At 45.5% G+C, this 24,800-nt stretch overlaps 1 protein-coding gene across 1 annotated transcript in view; it reads left to right on the top strand.

Moving 5' to 3' along the window:
• Positions 1-24,800, top strand: part of UNC13C (unc-13 homolog C) — a 1,168,779-nt gene that overhangs the window by 964,397 nt on the left and 179,582 nt on the right. The window contains exon 29 of the mRNA XM_069222447.1: positions 5,073-5,153. Coding sequence (XP_069078548.1) covers positions 5,073-5,153 — 81 coding nt within the window. The remainder of the gene's footprint in view (positions 1-5,072; positions 5,154-24,800) is intronic.

Genomic DNA, 24,800 nt, shown 5'->3' with positions numbered 1-24,800 from the left:
TGGATCACTGCCTGGCAAACCAGGGCTTCCTGGGGGGCATACCTACCCCCCACCAGGTCAGAGTTTACCCTCTGAACCTGGTCATCCAACCCAGGGTCACCACCCTGCGGTTGAACCACTACCTGGCACACCAGGACTTCCTTGGGAGCACACTTACCCCCCATCAGGTCAGAGTTTACCCCCTGAACCTGATTATTCAACCCAGAGTCACCACCCTGCGGTTGAACCATTGCCTGGCACACCAGGACTTCCAGGGGGGCACACTTACCCCCCTCAAGGGACACACTGTCCCGAAGGGCCACACAAGAGTCTGGCTGGCGCAGGTCTCCTGACCTCTGCCCATGTGACAGAGTCTGGATTCCCCCCAGCCCAGAAATGGTCTCACCAAGGTCATTCATGGGGGGCTCTGCTCTCAGAGCTGACCCCTGACCCTCCAGGTTCTCCACTGGGGTCCGCAAACCCCTCTCAACCGTCTGTCTGGACTTCTGCACCCCCTCACTAGGAGTGGTACTGCCAGACACCAGAACTGGTGGGACGCTGGCTACAGCCGCCCCCCCAAGTTCTCCTGACACTGTGGGGTCTCCCTCAACAGATGGCCCTATGGTACAGGCTAGGCTCCCCTCCTGGTGTTCCCGCAGGGAACCCTCCTGGACCTGGGACCGGATCTCGGGCACCTTGGGCCTCAACCCATCCCCATTCCCTCTCCTCTGAGACGGGACATGGGGTCCCTCACCCATCCCACTACACTGGGGCCTACCTGGGACACTACAATCCTTCCCTACCTCACCTGGTTGGGAACTACCTAGACCACTCCTCTCAGGAGCACCCCCAAATGCCTCTTCAGACTCTCTGGTACTCACCCAGAAGTCTGCCTCCATTGTAAGCTCCCTGGGGTCAGAGAACTCACACTCCACCTGGTGTTGGCATAGCTCTGGAAAATAAGGACTAGACATATGCTCTCCAGCAATTACATCACTCAGCCCCTCACATGAATTAACCAAAGTACCCTTCACCCAACCATCCAGTGACTCTGCTTTGACAAAGCACCCCACATCACCCTCCTGAGACTGGTGAGACAGTACCTGACTGTCCCTGACACTCAACCCACACTCTTCTGGGATGTCTTCACACTCCATAACCAGGACTTCTACTTGGGGGGAACCCCTCTCCCTGTCACTCTCAACTAGAGTCAGTAGAGTGTCCCTCCCACCAGTAGGAATATGACTCCCCATGCCAGTTCCCCAATCCACCTCAGGGACCCTGTGCATCACTGGAGCTACCTCATACCCCTGAACCTCCTGGCGTGTGTTAACTCCCTCCTTCAAGTAGGGCACCACCTCTCTGGGCATGTGCACTTCTGCAGCATCACTGGATATACAATTGTTGCTGCCACCATTCCAGCTGGACTCAGCCCTCATGACTTCCAGCTCTTTCAATTTAAGCTCGTAAGCATAAATCATTTTTTTAATCTCTAAGTTCCTCCTCCTTTCTTCCAGCTCCCAATCGAGCTTTTTCAGCTCCCATTGGTACTCCCTCTCTGCCTGTCTGTCCTGTAACTCTTCAGGAGTCAGACCCTTGGGTGACACCCTGCCATCCCTCCTGGGGACCTTCCCCCCAGGCGTAACAGGTTCCTCCACTACACCACTGTGTATCCTCTGCACTTCCCCCCCCCATATTCTCCTCCTCTGTGTGCCCTCCAGCCTTCTTGATTGTAACCCAAGCCCTCTGTGCCTGTTGCAGCTCCCCCTCCCTGGTGGAGCTCTCAGTGGGACAGTCAAGATCTTTAAGGAACTGTTTCAATTGAGCAACTGGGTACTCCTTCAGTTTCTCCATTTCAAACACAGCTCCAGCTGTTGCATCTCCAGATTGAGACATGATGGTCACAAGTGCAAAGTTCCAAAAGGCAGAAAAAAAAATAATTTCCCAATGAAGTAAAAAGAATCAGTCAAGGGATCAGCAAAATCATGGAAGTAGAATAAAAAGAGTCCTTAAGAGAAAAATCAAAAGATCACCAAACAAGTAGTATGTGGTCACGTAGTGGTCTGAGATCAAAACAGTAGTGTACACTTAATTACTGTATGTCAAGTACAAATACAAGTCCAATCCCGACCGCTGGTCACCAATGTTAGAAATGGGGTCTCTGGTTGACAGTCAGGTTACCCCCTGTTCAAGCAAGGACCCTCACTCTAGTTAGGATAAAAGAGAATCACCCTCAGCTAACCCCTGCTTACCCCCTTGGTAGCTTGGCAGAGCAGTAGGCTTAACCTCAGAGTGCTGGGCGTAAAGTATTTGTACCAACACACACAGTAACTTAATGAAAACACTACAAAATGACACAACACCAGTTTAGAAAAATAGGAAATATTTATCTAGACAAAACAAGACCAAAACGACAAAAATCCAACATACACAAGTCAAGTTATGATTTTTTTAAAGGTTTAAAATAAAAAGAGTCTTTAGGTAGTTGTAACACCACACTAGCGCTGCTAGCGTGAAACTGTACCTGGTTTGCGTCAAAAATAACCCCGCACGGGCGGTGTGCGTCGAAAGTAACCCTGCACGGCTGTGTGCGTCGAAAACAACTCGGCACGGCGGTGCGCGTTGAAAAAAAGCCAGCCACACGACGATCCGAAAGTCCCGCGGCGCAGGGTGCGATCTCTCAGCCTCCGTCAGCGATGCTGCGCGTCGTTTCTCCTGCTCCGGGCGTCGGTGTTTCGGTCGCGTTTCCTGCGGCGTCGTTTCTCAGCTGCGAAACCGGCGTCGCGTCGTTTTCTCAGCCGCGATCGGATTCGCGTCGATCTTTTCTCCGCACGGTGCTCGGTGCGTGTATTTTTGTCCTTAGGCTGCCAGCCTCTCCTTTCAGGGTCCCAGGAACTGGAAGGGCACCACAGAGCAGAGTAGGGGTCTCTCCAGAGACTCCAGGTGCTGGCAGGAAGAAGTCTTTGCTATCCCTGAGACTTCAACAACAGGAGGCAAGCTCTACATCAAGCCCTTGGAGATTTCTTCTTCAAGATGGAAGGCACACAAAGTCCAGTCTTTGCCCTCTTACTCAGGCAGAAGCAGCACTGCAGGAAAGCTCCACAAAGCACAGTCACAGGCAGGGCAGCACTTGTTCCTCAGCGATCAGCTCTTCTCCAGGCAGAGGTTCCTCTTGATTCCAGAAGTGTTTCTGAAGTTTGTAAGTTTGGGTGCCCTTCTTATACCCATTTTAGTCTTTGAAGTCACCTTCCTTCAAAGGGGACTCACACCTTCTTGTGAAATCCTGCCTTGCCCAGGCAAGGCCTCAGACACACACCAGGGGGTTGGAGACAGCATTGTCAGAGGCCGGCACAGTCCTTTCAGATGAGAGTGACCACTCCACCCCTCCCTCCTAGCAGAGATGGCTAATCAGGAAATGCAGATCACACCCCAGCTCCCTTTGTGTCACTGTCTGGTGTGAGGTGAAAAACAACCCAACTGTCAAACTGACCCAGACAGGGAATCCACAAACCAGGCAGAGTCACAGAATGGTTTAAGAAAGAAAATGCTCACTTTCTAAAAGTGGCATTTCCAAACGCACAATCTCAAAATCAACTTTACTAAAAGATGTATTTTTAAATTGTGAGTTCAGGGATCCCAAACTCCACATGTCCATCTACTCTCTAGGGGAATCTACACTTTAATCATATTTAAAGGTAGCCCCCATATTATCCTATGAGAGAGACAGACCTTGCAACAGTGAAAACGAAATTGACAGTATTTCACTGTTAGGACATATAAACCACATTACTATATGTCCTACCTTATCCATACACTGCACCCTGCCCTTGGGGCTACCTAGGGCCTACCTTAGGGGTGCCTTACATGTAAGGAAAGGGAAGGTTTAGACCTGGCAAGTGGGTACACTTGCCAAGTCGAATTTACAGTGTAAAATTACACATACAGACACTGCAGTGGCAGGTCTGAGACATGATTACAGAGCTACTCATGTGGGTGGCACAACCAGTGCTGCAGGCCCACTAGTAGCATTTGATTTACAGGCCCTGGCACCTCTAGTGCACCTTACTAGGGACTTACTAGTAAATCAAATATGCCAATCATGGATAAACCACTTACATACAATTTAAACAGGAGAGCATATGCACTTTAGCACTGGTTAGCAGTGGTAAAGTGCTCAGAGTTGAAAAGCCAACAGCAACAGGTCCGAAAAAATTAGGAGGCAGGAGGCAAAAAGACTGGGGATGACCCTGCATAAGCAAAAGTCCAACATATATGTTTAAAAAAAATTGCTTACATATGGAATATGAAGTAATATATTTCCACTAGGGGAGACTGGAGTTGCAAGTTTGTCTATTTTCTCTTTCAATCAATGCATTTACATTAGCAAGCTAAGTTGTAGATAACTAGTCAGCTAACCCTATATTTATCCACTGAGGGAGCAACTCAATCGATGTATTCAGCATAAACAAAAGATTTACCAAGAATCCAATAATTTTAGGAAGTAAATAAAATGAGATTTTTAAATCCCACGACAGAATAGCACTTCTCAACATTGCTGTGATGTTGTGTTTGTGCCTTTTTTCTGCCTCGGTTGACACCTTTAACGGTGGCATGCGGGGTTGAAGCATTACTCGAAAAGTGAGCTTCATATGTGAAACATAAAGCTCATTCTTCACTTGAAGTATTTTGAAGATATAATGAAAGAAAGAAAACAAAATGAACAAAATATGATTCTATGAAGCAAGAGGGGGAAATGGGATTAAAGTATAGTGTAAATAAATTTCACTAAGCACGAAATGTCACGTGCATATACACATGTATTTTACTGGTGTAGCTCCTCCTTACTTCAGAGCAAAGCTCGAAATCATTTAATTTAATGTGGACTGATTTACCGAATGAATACCTGAACCTGCACTTGATGTGTGGTTAAGTGACTGATTTAGCGAGTGGATTGGTAGGTTAGCCTATATTTATGCTCCCTAACTAAGCTGTATTGTGAATCATGAAAATCCATTTAATTAATATACTAAAACGATGTTTAAATAGGGCTAATATGTTTCAAGCAAATTAACCAGTGAAGGACTTTTTCACAGGACCATGTAATCCGAGAGGAGGCGAGAAGTTTAACACCGAAGCAGTGTTCTATCATGGAGGTGATATTAGCTACGATTAAGGTATGTCTCACAGTAATTTCCCATACTGAATTGCATGTCTTGGTCCAGCATCAAACAATTAGAGAATATTGTTGCTGTTCTTAATTGAAAGATGTTTTAAAAGTTTGACTAAATACACATCCACACTTTAACGAATTCACAGTCACTCGCAGGGGAAAACAGAATATGGCACGGCTAATACATGTAACACAAATATATCATTATTGTAGTATGAAAATAAGACCTGGACATGATTCTCTATGAAATGTTTTTCGTGGCAGCTGTTTAATTTGGAGCAGCTTTGAAAAATTCGAATATACAGAAATAGCCATGAGTGTAATTTTGTGGTTTTCATGTTCAAAATTGTGTACATATTTGTGATGTAATATTATTTGCTAGAAAACAAGTAAATGTTGATAACTGAATGTTATCAAAACTGTCATTACTCTTTTAATATATGTTTGGATTGAATAATTGTGTTTAAGAAAAAAAATGTTAATTTATGTAAGGTGCTGACACCGACTGCCAGCGCATATCCTTTAAGAAATCCACATTGTTGGACCTGACAGCCTTAGGGTGGTCACCCCTAACTTTTTGCCTGCCTCACTCCACTTTTTGGACACTGTTTTTGCTGGCTTTTAGACTCTGCGCACTTTACCACTGCTAACGTGGATATGCTCTCTCCCTTAAAACATGGTAACCTTGAATCATACCTGATTGGACTATTTAATTTACTTATAAGTACCTAGTAATGTGCACTCTCTGTGCCGAGGGCCTGCAGATTAAATGCTACTAGTGGGCCTGCAGCACTGGTTGTGGCAACCACTTAAGTAGCCCCTTTTCCTTGTCTCAGGCCTGCCACTGCAAGGCCTGTGTGTGCAGTTTCACTGTCACCTCGACTTGGCATTTAAAAGTACTTGCCAAGCCTAAACCTCCCCTTTCTCCACATATAAGTCACATCTAATGTGTGCCCTAGGTAACCCTTAGAGCAGGGTGCTGTGTGGGTGAAAGGCAGGACATGTACCTGTGTAGTTTACATGTCCTGGTAGTGTAAAACTCCAAAATTCGTTTTTGAACTACTGTGAGGCCTGCTCCCTTCATAGGCTATCATTGGGGCTGCCCTCATACAGTATTGAAGTGGTAGCTGCTGATCTGAATGGAGTAGGAAGGTCATATTTAGTATGGCCAGAATGGTAATATAAAATCCTTCTGACTGGTGAAGTTGGATTTAATATTACTATTCTAGAAATGCCACTTTTAGAAAGTGAGCATTTCTTTGCACTTAAATCTTTCTGTGCCTTACAATCCACGTCTGGCTGGGCTTAGTTGACAGCTCCTTGTGCATTCACTCAGACACACCCCAAACACAGGGTACTCAGCCTCACTTGCATACATCTGCATTTTGAATGGGTCTTCCTGGGATGGGACGGTAGAGGGCCTGCTCTCACACAAAGGACTGCCACACCCACTACTGGGACCCTGGCAGACAGGATTGAACTGAAAGGGGACCTGGTGCACTTCTTAGCCACTCTTTGAAGTCTCCCCCACTTCAAAGGCATATTTGGGTATAAAACAGGGCCTCTGCCCTACCTCATCAGACACTTGCTGGAGAAGAAACCTGAACCAGAAACTACATCCTGCCAAGAAGAACTGCCTGGATGCTGAAAGGACTCACCTGTTTGCTTTCTACAAAGGACTGCTGCCTTGCTGTTGGCCTGCTGCTTTGCTGAACTCTTGTCTGGCTGTGAAAGTGCTCTCCAAGGGCTTGGATAGAGCTTGCCTCCTGTTCCCTGAAGTCTCAGGACCAAAAAGACTTCTCTTTTTCACTTGGACGCTCCATGCGCCGAAATTATCGACGCACAGCTTGTTCCGCGGCGAGAAAAACGCGCACACCGACCCTGATTGACGCGATGCCTTCGGGACGACCAGAACTTCGACGCACGGCTTCGCAAGGACCACGCCGCCTGACCTCCAGAGGAGAAATCGACGCGACGCCTGCCGTGAGATCGAAATTTCGACTCGCAGCCCCGCAGAACGACGCCCAGCCGGAAAACAAGCAGGAAAATCCACGCACAGACCCGGGACATCTGGTAATTCCTGCGATCCACAGAAAGAGACTGTCCGCGCGCCGGAAAACGACGCACGACTTCCCCGCGTGAAAAATAATGACGCAAGTCCGTGTGTGCTGGGGAGAAATCGACGCACACACCCTTTTTCCACGTATCTCTTCTTCTGTGGCCCTCTGAGGAGATTTCCACTCCATACCAGGTACTTTGTGCTTGAAAGAGACTTAAGACACTTTGGCCCTCATTCTGACCCTGGCGGTCTTTGACCGCCAGGGCGGAGGACCGCGGGAGCACCGCCGACAAGCCGGCGGTGCTCCAATGGGGATTCCGACCGCGGCGGTAAAGCCGCGGTCGGACCGGCACCACTGGCGGGGTCCCGCCAGTGTACCGCGGCCCCATTGAATCCTCCGCGGCGGCGCAGCTTGCTGCACCGCCGCGGGGATTCCGACCCCCCCTACCGCCATCCAGATCCCGGCGGTCGGACCGCCGAGATCCGGATGGCGGTAGGGGGGGTCGCGGGGCCCCTGGGGGCCCCTGCAGTGCCCATGCCACTGGCATGGGCATTGCAGGGGCCCCCGTAAGAGGGCCCCTACATGTATTTCACTGTCTGCTGCGCAGACAGTGAAATACGCGACGGGTGCAACTGCACCCGTCGCACAGCTTCCACTCCGCCGGCTCGATTCCGAGCCGGCTTCATCGTGGAAGCCTCTTTCCCGCTGGGCTGGCTGGCGGTCTGAAGGAGACCGCCCGCCAGCCCAGCGGGAAAGTCAGAATTACCGCCGCGGTCTTTCGACCGCGGAACGGTAACCTGACGGCGGGACTTTGGCGGGCGGCCTCCGCCGCCCGCCAAGGTCAGAATGAGGGCCTTTATATCACTTTTCAGTGATATCTCTACAAATTCACATTGCAACTTTATTCGTTTTGACCTACAATTATCCTGATAAATATTATATATTTTTCTAAACACTGTGTGGTGTATTTTTGTGGTGCTATTTGGTGGTATTGTATGATTTATTGCACAAATACTTTACACATTGCCTTCTAAGTTAAGCCTGACTGCTCGTGCCAAGCTACCAGAGGGTGGGCACAGGATAATCTTGGATTGTGTGTGACTTACCCTGACTAGAGTGAGGGCTTTTGCTTGGACAGGGGGTAACCTGACTGCCAACCAAAAACCCCATTTCTAACACACATGATCACATAAAACACACGTCCCAACACCTCCATATTGTTTTCTAAAATGCGCCTACAAATTTGAAAGATTGCACCTTAATATTTTAGGTGAGATAAACTTAACGAAAACGTAATATCTTTATGCTAGAATGAACAGAAAGTGGGATCGTAATCAATGGTGCAATGCAAAATGTGCAGAATGTGATGAGGACCCCCTGAGTCTGCTTATCTCACAGATATTTATTGACGCTAAGCTAAATGGGGCACCACAGGTGCTACAGAGGCCTGTATGGCACTTCTGATCCTAACCCATTTAGGAGATACAATAACCTGGTTTAGCAGCATAAGCAAATACACAAACTCCAGTAGCTGCCTCGTCCTATTGTCTATTGTATACACACACACTCTGATGGCTGCTTCGTGACTGTACATTCATTCGTCAAGGCTGCTCTATTGCTTCGAGTGTCGAGTGTCAGTCCTTAGTCAGATGATCAACTGGATGTCTGTTCTCACATGCACATCAGGCTTTCTGTTTTACAGTCAAGAGTCATTGTACACGCTTTGCCCAATGGCAATGTTAGTTCCACAGTCCATCTCAAGCAGCTTCTTGGTGGGATGAAGTGAATTACATGCACGTTGTTCGTCCCTTGTTAAACACTTTTCTTTCAGTTTGTACTGAGCTATGGAAAAAGCTGCTCAGTAAAATGGAAGTAGTATTTTCATGAAAGTTCTCAAGGTGTCATTTTCAGCAAAAGTGTTACTTACGAATCCCTTAACGGATTTCAGATTCAGTAGCTGCATCTATATGAATACATTCATATTGTGGCTACACAATACTAACGTGACTTCTATATCCTGGATTTTAAACATTTTACTTTTGGAAACCAGTTGAGAGATACCACCAATTAATTATTTATATTCAGCCGAAGAGAGGCAGCTTATAACTGCATAAGCGCAAAGCGCAAAAGTGTGCACAAAATATATGCAATGGGAGTTTCTAGAAAAACAATGAGTTTCATTTTTACAGAAAAATAATTGGATACTTTTTTTAATTCAAATTAATAGCAAAGTTCTGGAACTAAGCTCAGTGAAAAAAAATGAAAAAGTTAAATCCATATGAATGCATCAAAACGCAAGGCAGAGACAGGGAACATGGCTGCCAGGTAGAGAGCTAGGCAGTCATTCCAAGTCTGGCGGGCGTCAGTAGCCGCCCGCCAGGCGGAAACCGCCATTTGCCCGCTACGCGGTCAAAAGAGCGCTGCCGGCATTCCAACCTTCCCGCTGGGCCGGCGGGCGCTAACCATGTTAGCGCCCGCTGGCCCAGCGGGAAGGAGGCCTGCAACACAGAAGCCGGCTCCGAATGGAGCCGGCGGTGTTGCGGGCGTGCGACGGGTGCAGTTGCACCCGTCGCGCTTTTCACTGTCTGCTAGGCAGACAGTGAAAAGCTTCATGGGGCCCTGTTAGGGGGCCCCAGGACACCCGTTACCGCCAGCCTCTTCCTGGTGGTGAAAACCGCCAGAAACAGGCTGGCGGTAAGGGGGTCAGAATCACCATGGCAGCGCTGCATGGCGGATTCGCCCAGCCGGGGCTAAAACGGCAGGAAACCGCCGGCCCCGGTTTTCTGACCGCGGCTTTACCGCCGCAGTCAGAATGGGCTTGGAAGCACCGCCAGCCTGTTGGCGGTGCTTCCGTCATTCGCCACCCTGGCGGTCTTGGACCGCCAGGGTCGGAATGACCCCCCTAGTCCGCAAGCTCTCCGACGGGCGTGAGGCGGTGCGCTGTGACGCTGTGGCGCCAGCGTCAGGAAGCAGAATCCTGGATCAGAGGCACCAGAGCGAAGAGGAGCAGAGTTTTCGAGCCGCCTATCTCCGGCTCTGGACGGGTCGCTAAAACAACGGCGGGTGAGGTGGACGAGCTGGGGAAGGCGCGTGCTCCGGCAAAGGTGGCTGAGGAGCGGTGCTGGAAGTGCGCGTCAGACTCTAGTGTGTGGGCAGAGGCTGCGAGGGGTGTGCGCCGTGGGACACGCTTTACCTCTCGCTGTTCTCTTTGAGGAGCACTATTAGAAAGTCCTGGGCTTTCTCTAAGGAAGGAGCTAAGTAGAAGCTGGAGGAGAGGAGTTGGAGACTGCACAAGTGCCTTACAGTGCATGTTGCCGGTTAAGCGCCGCCCCAGGGGCGCTCAGGCTGAGGTTGGTGAGACAGGGAGCACAAGGAGAGGTAAGCCTGGCCCCCTTGGGTTAAACGTTACTTCTTTTTTACCTGCAACGGCTACAAACAAGAGCAGGGGTGAAAGTGGAGCTAGGATTTGTAGCTGGGGCGGTGAGAGGAGGAAGGCTGAACCTAAAGATTTACCCCTAGAGGGTTCTCAATTTGCCTCAAAGGAGGGTCGGGTTGGTCCTTCGGTGAAAAACATTAGTGAGCTCCCGATTACCAGATACTTCCAGAATACGACCCTTCCCCCGCAGGGCGCAGATGACACTCGATCTTCTCTAGGTGGTCTGGGGTCAACACAACAGCTTGCGGGTCCTGATAGTAACATGCTAGATCAGTCAATTGAGGACTCGGTAGGACAAATGGAGGCCCCTCCTGCCATATCAACTTTGGCGGAAGCTGAGTCTACCTCTTCAGTCGTCCCTGCGACCCATAGCCCAGATGTACAGGAGTTGCTAATCTCTCTCACTAAAGAGATTAGGGAGAAGTTTGAGATCTCAGAAAACAATCAAGCCAAAATTCGGGAAGCTTGCAAGGTATTGGACAGTAAAATTAACTTGTTGACTGATAGACTGGGCGAGCTGGAAGCTGTGGTGGAGGACCAGGAGGAGCGGCTGTTGGTGCACACTAAGGATATCTCAAGTAAAACTTGGAGAGAAAATGTTGCAGGCTAAGTTGGAGTCGTTGGAGAACAATATGAGGAGGAACAACATTAGGCTGCTGGGAGTTCCTGAGGGCTTGGAGGGGGAAGATATTAAAGGGTATGCGATTTCACTGATTAGGGAGGCTTTTCCGAGTTTAGCCTTTTTGAACTTGGAGGAGGATATCCAAAGAGTTCATCGGGATCCGTTTAGGAAGAGCCCCGGAAGGAAAATCCCCAGGAGGATTTTGATAAACTTTGCTACTTATACAATCAAGGAGAAAATTCAGTCTGAAGCCCTTAAAGTCAGAACTTTTTCTAAAGGAGACTGGTCTCTTCGTGTAAGATCGGATGTGTCTAGAGCAACGTTGGATAGGAAGTGGGAACTGGGGAATTTTATGCAAGAGCTTCGATCCCTTGGGGCCACAGTACAGCTAAGGTTTCCGGCTGCTTTATGTATTATGTGGAAAAATAAAATGTACAATATGAGAGATCTGGGGGAGGTTCGGACCTTATAGAGCAGATTAAGGCGTCTCAGTAGGAAATGGGAAGTTTTGCCCAACGGAGAGCTCAAATAGGGGTAACATGATGGTTATCCTAAAAGAAGTAGGGAGGGTTCCCCTTGGGTGGGGGTTTGGTTGGGTGGTTGATGGTTGGGTGATGGGGTGGTTTTGCACTGGGTGTGGGGGCATGTGGGTACAAAAAGATAAAAATAAGAGGGTCCTCATAATTTGTTTAGGTAGGACGGAGGAGGGTAGTGCTCAGACTTTCTTTTTTGAAAATGGCTAAGTACGGAAGTTTACAGTTGAAGATTCTCTCATGGAATGTTAATGGTTTAAGGGTGATGCAAGAAGGAGGAAGATTTTTGAGTATCTTAGATTGGCTGAGGAGGAGATAGTTATACTTGCAGGAAACTCATTTGCGGCGAGAAGAGTGGGAGAGTTGGCTTAAGCGAATGAAATGGGTGATATACAGTGCGTGATATACAGTGCGTGCTCTACTCAAGGAGTGGCAAGCCTGTTTAAAAAGTCTATAAGGATGAAAGTGGGCAATGTGCAAGTAGACTCTAGGGGTAGATGGATAGTGGTGGAAGTGTGTCTATATGGGTACTGGATCACAGTGGCAGGTTACTATGGCCCAAATATAGATGATCCGACACCATTTCAAGAATTATATAATCTTCTACTTTTAGCTAGGTATCCGGTGGTGTTAGGAGGCGATTTCAATATATTGCTGGATCTCGTTCTAGATAAATCTACCCCTCGGGGTACTGTTAACTCGCCTAAAGCCCGGTCACAGGTGAAGCAGGCCATGTTAGATTTAGGATTGGTAGATATTTGGCATTGGAAAGGGGGTAAAGGATCCAGATATACATTTTATAATAAGAAATATGGATAGATTTATTTTTAATACATAAGAGCCTGTGTGGAGATGTGATAAGAGTAGCTCATGCCCCAGTACACCTTTCGGATCATTCAGCTTTAAAGTTACATCTGAGTATTAGGGTGCAGGGTCCCGGTCCTAGATGTACAATAAATCGTTCTTTACTTCTAGATGATTCAATAGTGGAGGTGCTAAAGAAAGATACAAGAGAGTATTTTGCCTTAAATGATGGATCAGCTAGTTTATGGTGTGTATGGGATGCTTACAATGCATATATTAGAGGGAGACTTATTAGTTTGGTGGCCTACAGGCGTCGAGAAGAGAAAGAGAAGTTGAGAAGCATTGAAACATCTATAAATGCCCTACAGGTATTAATGCACAATGCACGAAGGGAAGGGAAGGAAGGGCAATTAGAGGAATTGGTGCGTCAAGAGGAAAAAGTGCGGTTGGAGTTAGACTTTCTTCTGGAGAACCGTAATAGGTTAAAATGGGAAAGTAGCCGGTATGCGCATTACGAATATGGGGTAGGGTGCAGCAAATTGCTAGCTTGGAAGGTTAAGTCAGACTACTCAAATAGGTACATCTCATCGATTAAATTGGACACTGCTAGTCAGCCCTGTATGGAGCAGTCAGAAATAGAGAAGGTCTTTGTGTCTTTCTTTCAAGCAATATATACAGAGAATCTTGAGAATTCAGAGGAGCAGATTAGAGTATTTTTGAAAGAAGTTCATCTCCCTGTTTTGGATGACTCGGCGAGGCAGTTGCTAGATAGTGAGAGAAGGGGGAAGAGCTAGCCGAAGTTATAAAGGCTCTGAAGAAAGGGAAGGCAGTCGGGCCAGATAGCCTACCAAATGAGTTATATAAGGTACTGGGGAGGAACTTACACCAATTTTATTGGAATTATTTAATTCTATGCTTTTAGAGGGGGTACAAGTACCTAAATCATGGAATGAAGCTATAATTTGTTTATTGTTAAAACCAGGCAAGGCCCCAATGTTATGTTCATCGTATAGACCCATTTCACTACTAAATTCAGATTACAAGCTGTATACAGGGATTCTTTCCAGAAGATTGGGGGAAAGTTATAGGTAATTTGGTTCATCCAGATCAGAAGGGTTTTAAAAAAAGGTAGACAACTCTATGAGTTAACTCATGATTTACTTGCTGCGGTAGATTTGGCTTTACAGGAGAAGGCTCCCTCGGCAGTTTTTACTTTTATTAGAACTATCAGGGAATTGTATAGATACCCGACTGTGAGGATCCTGGTTAATGGTTTACTGTCTCAAGAATTAAGGATTGGTCGGGGTACTTGACAGGGCTGTCCTTTGTCACCTTTGCTTTTCAATTTATATATTGAGCCTTTGGCAATTTTGCTACGGGCTTGCAGGGATATTCTCCCTTTTTGGAGTGGGGGTTGGGAAAAGAAAGTAGCATTATACGCAGATGACCTGATGCTTTATACTAGTGATGTGGTGGTTCCCTACCTATCATTAATACATTGATCGAGCAGTTTGGTGGAATGTCAGGTTACAGTTTAAATACTGAGAAAACGGAAATCATGTGTTGGAATATGGCCTGTTTCTCCGTTAGTTAAACGGGAGATTAAATACTTGGGAATCCAGTTTACGGCTAATCTTAGTGGTGTGGCCAGGGTTAATTTTTACAGAGCCTATATGGAAACTAAAAAACTTCTGAAGGCATGGACCGTTCTCCCTCTTACCATAATCGGCAGATCTAATATTTTAAAGATGTGTATTCTTCCAAAGTTTACTTTCCTATTGAACACTATCCCTTTGGAGTTCAAGTCATGCTGGTTTCAAAAACTAAGGGTGACTTATCTACATTTGTTTGGGCATCTAAGGGAGTAAGGATATCATGGAAGAAGCTATGTAGAAAGAAGGAGTGGGGGGCATAGGGTCCCCAGATTTTTATAGGTACTATCTGGCTTTCCAACTAAAGAACATTAGAGTTTTACTGAATAAGAAGTCAGATTACTCTCCGGTTTGGAGACCTTTGACGGTGCATCTTGCGGAAGGAGCTGATAATATTCTGTATAAATTTGGGCACACAAAGTTCTTTAAGAAGGTTCGTTTGAAGATTCCCAGACATGCTTGTAAGGTCTGGATGCAATTTCGTAAGGTGTTAGGGATAGCTTATTATTGTAGCTCTGCCCCCATTTGGGATTCACCAGGTACTCCTGAATGTCTTACGAAAAAGCTATCTATTCCACTGAAAGTTAACGGCGTGGCAAAATGGGGGCAGATTATAGAGGATTCCGAATTAATATCTTGGTCTGCATTTCAGGAGCGTATAGGTGAGACAATTTCCAAGTTTAAGTATTACCAATTTTCTAGCTGGGTCAAGTCCCGTCAAGTAGGAGAAATTGGAAGGAGTTCTTGGGAGGCAAAATTAAATCAGACATCCATTAATAAGGAGGTTGCTTTTTGGTATCATGTGCAGTTGGATGCAGTCGAAGATGTTTTGTCTCTCCCGGTGTTGAAATGGGGGAAGATTTTTCCTACTTTAGATATTATCTCCCTATGGCAAAAGTCATGTTCTAGGTTGTGGTTTACTATTAAATCGGCGGCAATGAGGAAAAACCATTTGTTTACTTTGCATAGGGTATATTGGTCACCAGCTAGATTAACGGCCATTGGGAAATCCCCAAAAAATTGCCTGCGATGTGGGGATGTCAATGCGGATGATATCCATATGTTTTGGCAATGTCCAAGTCTGAGTAAGTACTGGGAGGATATAGGAAGTATCCTTAAGGCAATTGTTGGTGACAATATAAGAATAAATCTTTTAATGGTAATTTTTGTGGTATGTGATCCAGATTTTATGGGTCAGAAAGTGTCTGTGCAGCAAGAGCACTTGTTTGTATTAATGCTTTTGGCTAGGCAGGAAATGTGTTGTAAATGGGTGAACTCACTACCTCCCATCGTTCAGGACTGGCAATCATCAGTAATACGGTTATGTAATATGGAACAATCTGGTCCTCTTAGTAGAAGAGATGATTTTTGGGTGGTTTGGGAAAATGTTTACCAGTGTTAAATATGGTTGGAGTGTGTTAGATGCTGATTTTTTGTCCTTTTTTATTTTTCCTTCTCCAAAATGAAGTCCAATGATTAAAACTCCCTCTACCTAATGGGTGTCGCTTTGGTATGACCACAGCCTGAGTAAAACAGTAAGGTGTGGCCAATGGCATATGTGGGAAAACTTGGTACGTGTAAGACAGGTGGTGTGGCCCATTGGTATTGTGGGGTCCACTCTTGGATGCATAGACCAAAGGTTTTCTCTCTTACCAAAGCGAGGGTTGTGGAATGAGGACAAAAAATAAAAAATAAAAATAATAAAAAAACGCACGGCAATTCTCCTAAGCATGTGACTGACCATCTTTTAGCTTCTTTTGCCACTCTTCATGTTTTCTTACACTCTTCCGAGTACACTAATGTAATGCTTTACCAGTTTAGCATGAAACATAATATTGCAAACTTATTTATATAGTTCTGCATCTCAGTATAAATGACTACACAAGTATCATCTGTGGATAAATCAGCAGAGATAACCATTCTTGCACACATTTCGCACTGTATGCCCTGGTAAAATAATTCCTAGTTTTGCTGCTTGGGTAGAGAAAGCATGCATCATTTTTGCATAACTGACTCATTCCGAAGTGAAGAATTCATATTGATGGGATAATATAGAACATGGGAAAAAATAAACTCTGCTGTAACGGTGAGAAACTTAAGATGACCTGGCACACAACAGCAGCTCCAAGAATAGTAGAGGCTTTAGAATAGGAGACCAGTGTAAGATAAGATTTGTAATTGCCTGTGTCGCTCTTGCACTAGAATCCTTTGGTGGCAGCTGTGAAAGGAGTGACAGGTTGGAATGGCAGTCACTACTACTGAGACGGCCAAATGTGGTTTAGAAATTTCCACGCTGCACAATCCAGCTGGCCCTTTTACCTTCAGAAGGTGGTTTTCTATGAATTTGCTGAACGTAGTTATGATTATTTAACGCTGACACATTACAAGGATCCATGCTTTTGAAACCACTTTCCAACTGGTGCCCACAGCCACAGCACGCAGAGGAAGGCTAAACAAATCTGCACAAGAAAGGCAATTTATTTTTTTTTTTTAAACTTCTTCATCTTCTTTCTGATGTACGTGAAGGCCATGTAACAGAGTGTAACCACAATCAAGGTGTAAGAGTATGAGGAATCGAACAGTAGTTCTGGGGTCAATTTCTAGAAGAAATAGTTCACTTTCTTTAGAAGAAAGAGCTGGCACCAAGCTACAAGAGGGAGCACAGGTTATCTTTCATGTATATCTGACTTATCCTGACTATGGCGGTGGTTTCTGCCTGGTTGGGGTGTGTCCCTGAGCCAAGCAGAAACCCTATTGGTAACAGTCGGCCAACTGGTAGCCAACAGAATTTGGTCCAGCTAAATAGCTGATGAGAAATCTTGGTATAAATATCGACCAAAAACTATCTATGAAAGACCAAGTAAACACAACCTGTGGTTCCTGCTTTGCCACAAAGTGTCTTTTAAGGAAACTTTTTCTGTGGCTCCATTCCAGCTCTGGAAAGACTTTAGTCCACACACTAATTACTAGTCGCTTAGACTATGGGAATGCACTGTTAGTGGCAGCAAATGACACCTTGCTGTCCATACTGCAAGCTGTGCAGAATACAGCTGCTCAATCAATCAATCAATCAAAAACAGTTATAAAGCGCGCTACTCACCCGTGAGGGTCTCAAGGCGCTAGGAGCAGGGGGTTACTGCTGCACGAAGAGCCAGGTCTTGAGTTGCCTCCGGAATGCGAGGTGGTCCTGGGTGGTCCTGAGGTTGGTGGGGAGGGAATTCCATGTCTTGGCCGCCAGGTAGGAGAAGGATTTCCCACCTGCCGTGGTGCGGCGGATGCGAGGGACGGCGGCGAGTGCGTGGTTGGCGGAGCGAAGTTGACGGGTGGGCGTGTAGAAACTGAGGCGGCGGTTGAGGTATTCGGATCCCTTGTTGTGGAGGGCTTTGTGTGCGTGGGTGAGGAGCCAGAAGGTGATCCTTTTGTTGACGGGAAGCCAGTGCAGGTGTCTCAGGTGGGCGGAGATGTGGCTGTTGCGGGGTATGTCGAGGACGAGGCGGGCGGAGGCGTTTTGTATTCGCTGCAAACGTTTCTGGAGTTTAGCGGTGGTTCCTGCGTATAGGGTGTTTCCGTAGTCCAGTCGGCTCGTGACGAGGGCGTGGGTCACAGTCTTTCTGGTGTCGGCGGGGATCCTGCGGAAGATCTTTCGGAGCATGCGGAGGGTGAGGAAGCAGGAAGATGATACAGCGTTGACTTGTTTGGTCGTGAGAAGTGGGTCCAGGATGAATCCGAGGTTGCATGCGTGGTCTGAGGGGGTTGGTGCGGTGCCTAGGACCGTGGGCCACCAAGAGTCGTCCCAGGCGGACAGGGTGTATCCGAGGATGAGGACTTCCGTTTTTTCTGAGTTCAGTTTCAGACGGCTGAGTTTCATCCATTCAGCGACGTCTTTCATTCCATCTTGTAGGTTGGTCTTGGCGCCAGTGGGGTCCTTGTTGAGGGAAAGTATCAGCTAAGTGTCATCGGTGTAGGAGGTGATGTTGATGTTGTGTTTGCGTACAATGTTGGCGAGGGGGCTCATGTAGACATTGAAGAGAGTCGGGCTGAGCGAGGAGCCTTGTGGGACGCCGCAGATGATCTCGGTGGGGTCTGAGCGGAACGGAGGAAGGCAGACTCTTTGGGAGCGGTTAGAGAGGTAAGAGGTTATCCAGCCCAGGGCCAGTCCTTGGATACCCGTGGAGTGCAGGCGGAATGTTAGGGTTCGGTGGCAGACGGTGTCAAAGGCAGCCGATAGGTCGAGGAGGATGAGGGCGACTGTTTCTCTGTTGAAAATCAGAGTTCTGATGTTGTCTGTGACTGAGATGAGTGCGGTTTCTGTGCTGTGATTGGCTCGGAATCCGGACTGAGAGGGGTCGAGTAGGTTGTTGTCTTCAAGGAAGTTGGTAAGTTGCTTGTTGACGGTCTTCTCTATGACTTTGGCAGGGAAGGGGAGGAGCGAGATGGGGCGGAAGTTCTTCAGGTCGCTGGGGTCCACCGTAGGTTTCTTCAGTAGGGCGTTGACTTCTGCGTGTTTCCAGCTCTCGGGGAAGGTGGCAGAAGCAAACGAGCTGTTGATGATGGTCTGGAGATGCGGGGCGATGATGTCATCGGCTTTGTTGAAGATGAAGTGTGGACAGAGGTCCGAGGGGGCACCGGAGTGGATGGAGTTCATGGTAGCTTTGGTCTCCTCCATGCTGATGTGAGTCCAGGCGTTGAGGGTGATGGCTGGGGTTGTAGGTTCTGTGGTGGTTGGCTGGGTCTGGTGTCCGAAGCTGTTGTGTAGGTCGGTGATCTTACGATGGAAGAAGGTGGCGAGGGAGTTCAGAGGTCTTGTGAGGGCGTGATGGCGTTGGAGTTGGCGTTAGGATTGGAGAGCTCTTTGACAATGTTGAAGAGTTCTTTGCTGTTGTGAGTGTTCTTGTCCAGTCTGTCTTTGAAGGGAGTTCTTTTGGTGGCGCGGATCAGTTGGTGGTGTTCGCGGGTGGCGTTTTTGAGGGCAGACATGTTTTCTGCAGTGTGGTCCTTGCGCCAGGCTTTCTCGAGGGTGCAGCAGTTTTTTTGGGATTCCTTGAGGGTGTCTGTGAACCATTGAGGTTTCCTGGTGCTGGTCTGTCTTGGGAGGCGTCTGAGGGGTTCGAGGTTGTCCGTGCAGTTGGTGATCCAATGAGTGAGGCTGAGGGCTGCGTCGTTGGGGTCGGTGGAGAAGGCGGGTTGGTTGTCGCTGAGAGTGGAGAGAAGCTGTTCTGTGGGGATTTTGTTCCAATGTCTGCGTGGGATGGGTTGTGTGCAGAGGTGGAGAGTCTCGCATCTGAAGGTGAAGTGGACACATCTGTGGTCGGTCCAGTGTGTTACAGAGGAGTGGCTGAAAGAGACGTGGTTGCTGGCGGAGAAGATGGGGTCGAGCGTGTGTCCGGCGATGTGGGTGGGGGTGTTCACCAGTTACTTGAGACCGAGGTTGGCGAGGTTGTCGAGCAGGGCGGTGGTGTTTGGGGTCGTTGTTCTGTTCCAGGTGGAAGTTGAGGTCACCAAGGAGGATGTAGTCCGGCGAGGCAAGGGCGTGCGGTGAGATGAAGTCATAGTTGGATTCGCTGAAGTGGGCGCGTGGTCCAGGGGGTCTGTAGATGAGAGTTCCTCTGAGGGTGTGTAGACCACCCCAAAAACCTTTCTGTGTAAGGATGTTTTCTTTTTTTAAACAGGCGGGATTCAAACTCGATTATCGTACCCTGTGATCCTCTTGGCAACAGAAAAGACGCAAAATAGCTTGCATTTTAACAGTAGAAGCATCTGCCGATCAGACACCAACTTACCGCCAAGAGCTGACACAAATCCAAATTAATATGTATCAGAAAGCAAAAGAGAGGCGCTTGAAATGTAACTTGCTCATATACAGTCACAATGAAGGCATTTCAACTGCCACTTGACCCAATTAGAATAGAAGGAAAATAATTTTACAATTTTACAATTATAATCTTGCAAAATGTTTAGTTTTATGAAGCCACTTCACTTCCACCTGCAAGCAGCACTTCAACTGAGTATTTTATTTAGCGCCGCAGTTAAGCTGCAAGTAGAACCTATTTTTATAGGAGATTGCATACTGCAGAACTATCGAAGTACACAATACCAAACACCCAGATACATATTTTGAGCTCAATAGTAACTATACCTTTTTCTCAGAGATATAATTTCACCAATGTTGCAATACGGCATTAAGCAATAAATCTTTACATTTTGTTTGCAGAGCTTCTTTATAATTCCGATACGTACATCAAAATGCAAAGAAATGCTTGACTACAAGTCATGCATTTTACATTCGCGGATGTAGAAGGCCCACATAAGATTGGAGTAAATCATTTGTAGATTGATAAGAGCATGTTAAATAATATCCCATCCGGTTCATCAGATTAGGTAAGCACATGCTTTACCATAGGCCCACAGCATAGGAATTATAATAAGTAGTGTTGCAGACACATCATCAATAGAATCGCAACAAATACAAGATTTATATGATTGGCATCTTAAAAGTCACGTTGGTATTTCAATTATTTTGAAGTATCCCATATGGTATTGCAAAGTAGGTTAGGAAGAGTAGTCAATCATTGCCAAGCAAATATTAATTTATCATTATGTTGCATTAAATAAAAGGAGTCATAAACAAAGTTGTATGAATAAATATGAAAAGACGACCATTCAAAAGTACATTCAGTTTTATGATACGGTCCCACAACATCCAATGCAAACGATTCAATGGGATTCAACTTGTCAGAACATCAATTAGCAATTTGGCAAAGGAGAGGAGGGAAAGTTAACTTTTAAGTATGGTAGTACAGCTCCAAAATTTAACCATGCAGTAAGTAATGAGAAGAAAGAAAGTGGAAAGCAACCCGTAGGGAAATTAAATGAAAGAAAACCGAAGTACGAGGGAGAATCGCAGTGTGAGGTAAGGCAAAGAGGCATGGTAACAAGCCTCATGTACCCTAGTGTCTTTATAGCAGTTATGGAAAAAGGTGATTGAGTGCACTTGGTCCAAAATAACCTGGCTCAGTCATTTAATGAAAGGAATGAGATATAAAAGGAACTCCCAGGTTAGAGACTCCTTTATAGCCCTTATGGCCAGAAAGTCACCAGCAGTGTCCTGCGCTTACCGTCCAGGTTGCTGTATGTACTTGAGGATTACTGTGGTCGGGGGGGCAAGTCTAAGGCCATAGAATAGAGAAAAAGAAAGGGTTCTAAAAAAAACGAGAACAGAGTAAGGTTATATATATAATATATCAGTTGATGTCAATAGTGAGGGACGATGAGGGTCATACCTGTAGTGGTAATAATGTCATTGCGGTCTGTAGTGTAATGTTGAATATGTTCATTAATGCATGGGTTGATAAGCAGAAAGTACCAACGTCGTTTTTAGACGGAGAATGAAGTTTGAACTCTAGAATATCAGTTTTGTTCATCTTCAAGACCACAACAAATCTTTCTTGAGTTTGGTGACATGATAACCGTGTTGTTCCAAACGAGGGAGGAGATCTCACATCAGTTCCTTTTAATGAGCAAGAAATCTCCCTTGGGAAAGTTATGGATATTATGTTTTTGGTGGCAGCTTTCAGCGTGCAATATGGAGTTGGCTGCAATCTCCTTTCGAAAGAGTAGTGGGATATCGTTCTGGTGTTTCCAATGTTTGAATCAATCTTCTTCAGCAGATTCATGTCACCCTCCCAAATACAGAGGATATCATCTGTATAACGCCCCCAGAAAATGATAAAGGGAGTAAATGTTGTAAACTCTTCGTCCAAGAGCCAGAATCTTTCAACCATGCCCATAAAGATACAGGCAAACGCACTTTTGCGCCCAATACCATCAATATGGTTTTCATGCATATTGTTTTATTTGCTAGTTTTAGTATTTTTTGACTGATGTTCCTATTTGATATTACATGCTGACATAATTTCTTATTGGTATGACGTCTCCCTTCCAGTATGAATGTATTTATTATTATTATTGGCATTTTTATCTTGTATTATTAAATTGTCATTAGTTGTTAACGTCTTACATGTATTTCGCTATTTCTGCTGATAGAATAACTACATGGCCATGTTATTTAAAAAATTGAATAATAATTAGCAAAGTAGCGATATACCGTGTATATTATTTTCCTCTGTCAGAAGAAACCCACTTTTTAAGCTAATTTACTGCTTTGTTCGGCCTCATTGACTATAAGTATCTCATTCATCTTATTTATCCATCTACCTTCAGCCACTTGGAGCCCCTCGGTCCCCATCTCTATTAGGGACAGGGACACCTGCAATTGTCTGCTTATTGTGGCACCATGTTTGTGGTCTTCTCACATTGTATGTTTGCATTTTATTTAATTTTACTGCAGTGCAAGATTTGACAGATAGTCCCCTCTCATGTGAAGTCTAAGATTCACATGCTGTTACACAGTCATTTCGCTTTACAAATGCCCATTGAGGTCAATTATGGAATTAACCTCGCCAATAAATCACCTTTTTAATGGATGTCACAGCTAGAATATGACTTATTATGATCAAATATCTCTGGATCTACAAGTTAGTCCACAGTGATTTTTTCTCCGATTAAGGCTATCCATATGTAATCCTTACATTCAGATAGACCTGGACCATATCAAAACGCACGTGCTTTTTGTAATATCCCTATGCCAACTAATACAGTACAAATTTTGTAAATGGCCACAGAACCATACTAAATCACATGCCACAGTGTGTCATATATAACCAGAAGTTCCAAAGGACACTATATTGATGGTTCATAGTGTAAGGTACTAATGCTAGTGCAGGTTTAAGCAGAGATAGTAGTAATCAATTATATGTCCCTGCGTTATTCTTGTTGACTTATAAGTGGAAAACCAGTGGTTCCCAAGTCAAATCCCTTCACATTACCCTGGGTAACATCTCCTTCAAGAATTTTATATCATTTTGTTTGTAAATATAACTAGTAAGGCAAAGGTAGTATGGACAAAACAATGTATGAGCTCTGGTTATACTTTCACAATATCTCCAGAACACCCCCAGACACAATACCTCCAGAATCCTTCCAGAGCCAAACCACATTCTTGCTGAATGGGTTGTTTACTCACCCTCTTGCAATGTGGACCACAACCAAATCATACTTTCAGGAAACGTTAGGTAGTACATGAATAAAGCACACAGCAATACAAACACTTATTTAAAGCATAAATAATGTTCACCAAAAGAAAATTGCTATTTACTAACTAACAAGGTAAGGTGAGAGATGATAAAGTGAAAGTGGAAAGAAAACTAGACTAACACACAATAAAAGTCCATTGAGGTTCCGGTCAAAATGTGAATTTTATGAAACTGCTGAAAGTAGTGAATACATTATGGTATCTTACTAGGAACTTTCAACAGGTCTCTAACCAAATAGATGGAATATAATGCACAAATTATTTTCTATGGATCAAAATTACATTAGTGAGATGTATTCCAAAGCCTTGTCAGGCATGAGTACCCAAAGGTTCGGATACCCTGTTTGAACCATCACAGTGAAGAAGAAGCTATGTATGTAGCAAAATGTTGACAGTGAAAGCTGATGCTTGAAGCTAGGTTGCTGAAAATGCTTGCCAGACTATTTGAGTCAGTTTTGTTTTGCTTTGTGTTGGAGGGTTTTATGAACTATTTCCATTCCAGCAGGTGAATTAACTGAAAACATTCAAAACATGGCTCCACAGCATTAGATACAACGGCCCATATTTATACTTTTTTAGCGCCGCATTTGCATCGCTTTTTGACGCACAATCAGCGCAAACTTGCAAAATACAATTGTATTTTGTATGTTTGCGCCGTTTATGCGTCAAAAAGCGGCGCAATTGCGGCGCTAAAAAAGTATAAATATGGGCCAACATGTGGAAAGTTGTGGAGTAGGGGGTCTACAAGGTTTAAATAGGATACTACTGTAAAAATGTGCTAGAACAGGTGAATGAAGTTGAAATGAGGTCCCATCTATAGAGGTACATCAACCGCTGTCTTCCAATGGAAGTTAGTTTCCTTTTTTCTAATGCCATCATTCAGACACAAGAAAGAGAAGACACAATTGTAAACTTGTTTGTTGTTGTACACCCCTCTGACACCAAAATCACATACACCTTTTGGCATGTTGGTCTCCCACAGAAAGTAATTATGCCAAAGCAGCTGACTGATAGTAATCCTAGAGCTACAGACCAAGACTGACTCTCGGCTAGAAGGTCAACAAAAAAGTTGTTGGCAAGTATTTCACTGTGAAAAGCTCCTCTATAATGTTTGAGTTTCCAATGTGAAACCTTTTCCTGCTCTATAGGCCATTACGTTATACAATGGAAAGCAACTTCCTTCTGGATTTGGTGGCCCGAATCTGAGTTAATGACATCCCTATCAGTAATAAGCAATGAAACTTTTTATGGGTGGGCCAATGCTACTGTTTTTGCAATCAAATGCTTGCTGAGAAATTTATTAACATGTGAGTGGAGCCGCAGCCTCTTACAGTTCTTTATCTGATGATCACATAAGTCTTGGCAGTAAGCTACACTCTCAAGCCAAGTTTAC

This window comes from Pleurodeles waltl, chromosome 3_1, assembly GCF_031143425.1.
Source record: "Pleurodeles waltl isolate 20211129_DDA chromosome 3_1, aPleWal1.hap1.20221129, whole genome shotgun sequence".
Lineage (NCBI taxonomy): Eukaryota > Metazoa > Chordata > Amphibia > Caudata > Salamandridae > Pleurodeles > Pleurodeles waltl.
This window is presented reverse-complemented; position numbering and strand designations above follow the sequence as displayed.